The following is a 6,344-nucleotide window of genomic DNA, read 5'->3' as shown; positions in this document are numbered from 1 at the left end:
TACATGTTGTCAATAATTCTTAATAATAATTCTTATAATTCTTAAATTAAGTCACTGATATTCTTGAGGATGTGAATTTGGGAAGTAAATTGCGAATAGGTGATTATTTTGCCACTGTTTTATTATTGTGAAAAATCATCGCTATGTATTTCGGCTGTCGACGTCAGGCTGCTTCCCACGTGACTTCCGGTTCTGAACCCTCTAATTATGCATACTTAAAGTCGCCATTTCCTTCTCGAGCTTTATTTATTTATTCTTTAGACATTTATTGCCGAGGCCGATTGCTCGTTTTAGTACATTTTATTATTGTTGAACGCTTATTACTGTGTGGAGTCGTGGGAAAGTAAAAAAAAAAGAATAAAAGTGCATCCGGAAGTTATTAAGGTGCTCGCTCTATTTGACTGGTGAGTAGTGAGCTCGCTGTTATCATTCGGTGTCAACTCTACCACTTTACTTCATCTTCGTAACTGAGAACTTTTTAATCTCGGACGTGGATGGAATGGGGTTCGTTAAACATTTAACTGAAATGGTTTGGTAACTCGTTTTTACAGCGTTCGTCAGCTCTTATGTCACTTCTCAGATGGCAGTCAGCTGCTGCCTACCTGTTGGATGCTAGCAAGGTGGTTAGCGAAAGCCAAACTTAATAAAAATACGGTCGGTTAAAAAAATGTTGTAGGGCCCAGACTTATTGTAAGTTCGTCTGATAAAAATTGGGAAGCGGTTATTTAGTTGTTGGTATTTATTAAATGAGCTGGTTGAGAAAAATATCGCTATTCTGCTCCAAGACCAAATGCAAGAAAAGGCGTTGATGTAGCACTATTGGAGGATCATAACACTTACTTGGGGTCCAATGGAGGGAGAAGTTAATTGTACTTAGTCATTGATATCATATCTTGGAAGGTCATAGCACTGACGCAGTGTCCAGTATGACTAAATATGCTACTCATTTCTAATGTCTTTGACATAAACATTTCCTCCAACAAACAGGAAGGATTGATTATACATATGCGCTACAATGTGGACAGACAAGCAAAGAGGAATCCGACTTTCTCAGGAGGAGCTTCTGTGCAAAAACTCCTGCGGCTACTATGGCAACCCTGCATGGCAAGGCTTTTGCTCCAAGTGCTGGAGGGAGCGAATGCGGCCCTCTGAAGCCCACAGACAAGACGCCAGGTATTTGACTCTATGCCCCATGATCTCTGCCTGGCAGCAAGTGTTTTCTGTGATAGCTGTCGCTCTCATTTCCTTATAGGCAGAGCAGTGATGCAACTCCGCCGACCTTCTCAAAATTTGAGGAGAAGAAAAATATGGAGAAGAGCCGTCGTATCAACACCATGAGGAGACTCTTCTGGGGTGGTCCGTCCCCTCCTAAGCAAGGTGCAGTTGTTCGTCCAACCCGGTTTGGTCTGATATTGAAATATATGCCTCAAAAGTTCATTCATTCATTCATTTTCTACCGCTTATCCTCACGAGGGTTGTGGGGGTGCTGGAGCCTATCCCGGCTGTTTTACACCCTGGACTGGTCGCCAGCCAATCACAGGGCACATATAGACAAACAACCATTCACACTCACATTCATACCTATGGACAATTTGGAGCCGCCAATTAACCTAGCATGTTTTTGGAATGTGGGAGGAAACCCACACATAGGGAGAACATGCATACTCCACACAGAGATGCCCAAGCGGAGTTTCGAACCCAGGTCTTCCTGTGGCTAACATGCGAACCACTCTTATCAACAGACGAGGCCAAGGCTCCAGGGATCTTAGATCCAGGAGGTGCAGGGATGCCCTCCACTCACACTCTTCCCTTCCCACATGAATCCTACCATTACGGCCTGGGTTATACGCCCCTCTTCTCCTCTCAGCAACGGCCTCAACGTCACTCCATGTATGTGAGGAGAGAGCGCCACCGGCCTCATGGTGTAGAATCCGGGATGACAGACCTGCCCCCACAAGGGCAAGCGATTACGACACGGGCCAGTAGTAGGGAGAACATGCAAACTCCACACAGAGATGGCCGAGGGTGGAATTGAACCCTGATCTCTTAGCTGTGAGGTCTGCGCGCTAACCACTCGTCCGCCGTGCAGCCCTCGCCTCAAAAGTAAAAATAAAAAAAATGTAACCCTCATTAAATCTCAAATGCCAACTTGTACCACAGAAGGGCAGCTTGATGAGAAAATATGTGATCATAGCCATAGAGTAGGAAATGAAACCTTTTGCAGTAGAAGCACTTGACTACTCAGTACTTGTACACAACACATTTACCAGCAAAATCCATAAAAGACCACTAGGTGAAAATACCAACCACCAGAGGAGTTCTGTAAAATGACAAAATAAACCATTTTCCATTTATCCCCACCAGAGCCTTCCGATAGCCACATGAGTGTGCTAAAAGCCTTCCAGAACCTCCAACCAGGAGACTTTACCGGCTTCCTGAAGGTACTCCGAAGCCCGTCCTCCCAGCGACTACAGTCCAGATGTACAACCTTCCTGAATACGATGGAAGCTTACCATGTAAATAGTTTATTAGATGTCATCACTGTCTCATATTTGAAAAAAAAAAACAGCGTGGATGGATGTCAGGTTGTTGGGTTTTTTTTTTTCCAGGATCTGCCGGTACAGAAGCAGTCGGACCTTGTGCAAGATTTCTACCAGTCCTATGCAGAATATTTCAGCAGTGAGTACACCTGCTTTCTCCATGCCTCAAGTCCTCCTTCCAAGCAAACCTATCAAAGGTGGCGCTTTCGCGTTTTTTTTCTTTTTTTTAGGTTTTTCAGAAGCTGAGCTCACGCAGACGATGGAGCACGTGGAGAAGCTCATCATGACCCGCTTGCACAAATGGGTCTTCTGCCATGACAGCTGTGACGACGAACAGAAAGACTTGGCTCTTCAAAGGAGGATACGGTTAGATATTTGTTTGTATTCACTTGGGTTTGTTTGCATGCAACTTCCTGTTTAGGATTTTGCCCATAATATCTTGTTGTATTTTTTTCAGTTCTTTAACCTGGGTCACCCCACAGATGCTCAGTGTGCCTTTTCCTGATGTACAGAGTTCAATCACAGGCGACCCCTTTCTTCCTGCAATAACAGGTAAAAGACAAACCTCTTTGATTTTTTTTATATTGTAATATTTCACATTGCATCGCTCCCCTTCCTTGACAGCCATTATAGAAATGGACGCCAAGCGGGCTCCTCAGGACAAACTGGTGTGTGTGTCGAAGTGCAGCCAGCACGTCTTTGAGGCACTCTCCAACTCCAACAGCGAGCCGGCCAACGCCGACGACTTCCTGTCTGCCCTGGTGTACGTGGTACTCAAGGCCAACCCGCCTCGCCTGCACTCCAACATGCAGTACGTCATCCGCTTTGGTCTCCCTCACAGTCTCATGGCCGGAGAGAGCGGATACTATTTCACCAACCTGGTCAGTATATCGGCTTAAAAACGATGCTGTTTTTGCATTTTTATAAACTACAATGTACCTCTTTCTGGGGTAGAATGAGAGGCAGGGCACCACCTGTGTATAAGGGTATTCACAAGGGGTGACTTTTAAGAACCTGACACTGACTCCTGCTAAGATGTGTTGAAAGCAATGTCAACCATAGCCTTTTGAGGGACGTAGAAAATACTGTGCTACGGCTCTGATACTAGTACCTCAAAAAGCGGAAAATTGGCCCTTTGTTGTCTGGTTTAAGTCTGAAAGTGCACATGGTTGTAGCTTGCTGTATTTTATTTGCCAGAGCCTGTAGAATTGGACTTGGCTCGGCCTTTTAGCTTGATGCTATCACTCTCCTTTACATCAGAACTACTACAGTTGAGAGCAGTTGAGAGCAGTTGCACTACTGTGCCGATCGCGAGTCAGTGAGGAAACTTAGTTCTTTCTTTGGTAGGAACCAGTCACGAGCCATGTGTGCAATCACAACAAGCTTGTCAAGGTGCCAATAACACAATAAATTCATCACACAGCAACTTGACACTCGAAAGGAATATCAGATAAATATACAGGCATGTATCAATATGAGTTCAAGATGGAACGAAACAACTCTTTGACGATGCATTATGGTACTGCAATGACATCAGCATCCCTCTGGTGGGCAGAGACAGCATTCAAATAGTTCTTGGACACATACAGGCTGTTCTGCCACCTGTATATCCCGCCTCACTGCATTGCTTCTTGCACTACTGTGCCGATCGTGAGTCAGTGAGGAAATGTAGTTCTTTCTTTGGTAGGAACTAGTCACAAACTGTGTGCAGTCCCAACAAGCTTGTCAACGCTCTATTACAGCATAACAATATAACTGATTCATGGTGCCAATAACACAATAAATTCATCACACAGCAACTTGACATTCAGGAATATCTGATAAATATACAGGCATGTATCAATATGAGTTCAAGATGGAACGAAACAACTCTTTGACGATGCATTATGGTACTGCATTGACGTCAGCCTCCCTCTGGCTCCTTCTGGTGGGCAGAGACAGCATTCAAATAGTTCTTGGACACACACAGGCTGTCCTGCCACCTGTATATCCCTTTAACTCCAGTAAAGTGGGATATTCCCTTAACTGGTCCACCTAAATGTGCAACTGGTCTGTTTCAGTCTTGTGCGGTGGCCTTCATAGAAAAACTGGACGGACCAGCCCTTAATCTGAGCCCGGCCGAGTTCGAAGGTTACATGAGGCACCGACGGGGCCCGGGCGCCGCAGGAAGCGCGAGGCAGCAGGTGGCGGAAGCGACGCAGCACCTGTTGGACGAGCTGACGTGCCGGCAGGAGAAGCTGGACCGCGGTGTGGATGCACTCAACTTGCAGCTGCAGAAGTGGGTGCAGACGGTTCATTCCCAGTTGGACGAGGCTGCCTCCCAGTTCTCCACGGTGCAGAAGGACCCGACGGAGTCGTCGTTATTGTCTCCGAATTCTGCGCCAACGGGAGAAGATCTCAAAGAGCAGGTGGTGCTCACTGATCAATATGCGGGGCCGAATGATTCGGACTGTTAATCAGAACCTCCCATCTGGTACGTGATTATTTTTTTTCCTTACCCAAATCCTCGGCACTGATGTTTCTAGTGTTATAGTGCTGCTAAATGATTGTCATGATGAAGGATAGCACAGAGCACACACACGGTGGTGAGGGCGGAGCTTATAGTTACACTTTCTATGCATGAATGATTTGCACTTGGTTCCTAACGTGTGACAATGAAGGCACCTATCAACACATTCCAGTGTAATTACAAGCAATACTGTAATAAGCACTCAGCCCCCCCCCATTAACAATCTTAACCAGTGTGCCTATATAAAAATGTGAAATTAATATGAAAAAATGTTCTAGAGTCTATTTTACAAACTTTTAACTTTACATGTTGGAACATGAAGTAACCAACCTTTAATGGATTTACAGTCTATGCTAGTGTGCAGGTACACTTTATTTACACATTGTTAGGAAAACCAAAGTAGGGTTGTTTCATAATAAATGATGATATATTAAACTTGACATGTGATGAAATGTGTTTTGTAGTTTTCTTTTGAGAGAGCAAAATGTCCCAACAGGCAAGCAGAAAAATATTTCTATTATTTATTTATATCTGTATAAGGTCAAAGTAATTTGTTTTTTACACATTCCGTCTCCTTTAAAATGAACCTGCCACAAATTCTGGACTGTTCACATTTGGGGAAGAGTTACTTATAAAAATCAGCAGGGAATCAAATACTTGTTTCCCCCACTGCACAATATATGTATTGGTCGCCAGCCAATCACAGGGCACACACGCGCACACACACACACACACACACATATATATATATATACACACACACACACACACACACACATACTGACTTCAGGCGGGAGGCAGCCCTCAATCTGAGTCAGTTGTTTGTATTTTTGCAGTATTAAAACTAGAATATTTTTATATTGTTAATAAATCAGATCTCCCTCTTGCGGGATTGTAATCAGTATAATATATAAAAATATATATTTAAATGCAATTAACTCTTGTTAAATATCACTGACAGTATCGAAATTGAAAATGAATCTCTTATTTTTCCCCCCAATGAAGACAGTTTTTAATTTACTATGGAAGCCCGTTTCAGTCACTGAAAAAATAATCCCATTGGTTAGTCGAAATAATGAGATAAAAAGTTGAAATTATGAGACAGAAAGTCGAAATTATGAGATTGCAAGTCGAAATAACGAGATAAAAAGTCAAAATTTTGAGATAGCTTTGTAGAAGAGTCACAGCAGCAGCTCTTCTCTCCTGTTCACACATTGAGGAGTATTTTAATGTGGCTTTACAAGTGATGAAATACTTCATTAGCTGGTGAATTCACATGAAATTGTACTAGGCAA

General features: G+C 43.6%; 1 protein-coding gene across 1 annotated transcript; it reads left to right on the top strand.

The window, feature by feature from the left end:
• The first annotated feature begins 187 nt into the window (after positions 1 to 187).
• Positions 188 to 5,501, top strand: LOC131127669 (rab5 GDP/GTP exchange factor-like). The gene is made up of 9 exons (XM_058069780.2): positions 188 to 404; positions 988 to 1,173; positions 1,253 to 1,377; positions 2,365 to 2,516; positions 2,610 to 2,679; positions 2,771 to 2,906; positions 2,998 to 3,092; positions 3,165 to 3,421; positions 4,601 to 5,501. The coding sequence occupies exons 2-9, from the start codon at positions 1,016 to 1,018 to the stop codon at positions 4,994 to 4,996; spliced, it is 1,389 nt and encodes a 462-aa protein (XP_057925763.2). The 5' UTR covers positions 188 to 404; positions 988 to 1,015; the 3' UTR covers positions 4,997 to 5,501.
• Positions 5,502 to 6,344: the final 843 nt, after the last annotated feature.

This window comes from Doryrhamphus excisus, linkage group LG3 (genome assembly GCF_037039965.1).
Source record: "Doryrhamphus excisus strain RoL-2023G ecotype Guam linkage group LG3, RoL_Dexc_Guam_v1.1, whole genome shotgun sequence".
NCBI lineage: Eukaryota > Metazoa > Chordata > Actinopteri > Syngnathiformes > Syngnathidae > Doryrhamphus > Doryrhamphus excisus.
The sequence above is the reverse complement of the archived record's forward strand: the minus strand, read 5'-3'. Positions and strand labels throughout refer to the sequence as shown.

Coding starts and splice junctions, on each gene's coding strand:
- LOC131127669 (XM_058069780.2), top strand. CDS start 1,016: ATGTGGACAGACAAGCAAAGAGGAATCCGACTTTCTCAGGAGGAGCTT. Junction 2,680..2,770: donor CTATGCAGAATATTTCAGCA/GTGAGTACACCT, acceptor TCTTTTTTTTAG/GTTTTTCAGAAGCTGAGCTC. Junction 2,907..2,997: donor GCTCTTCAAAGGAGGATACG/GTTAGATATTTG, acceptor TATTTTTTTCAG/TTCTTTAACCTGGGTCACCC.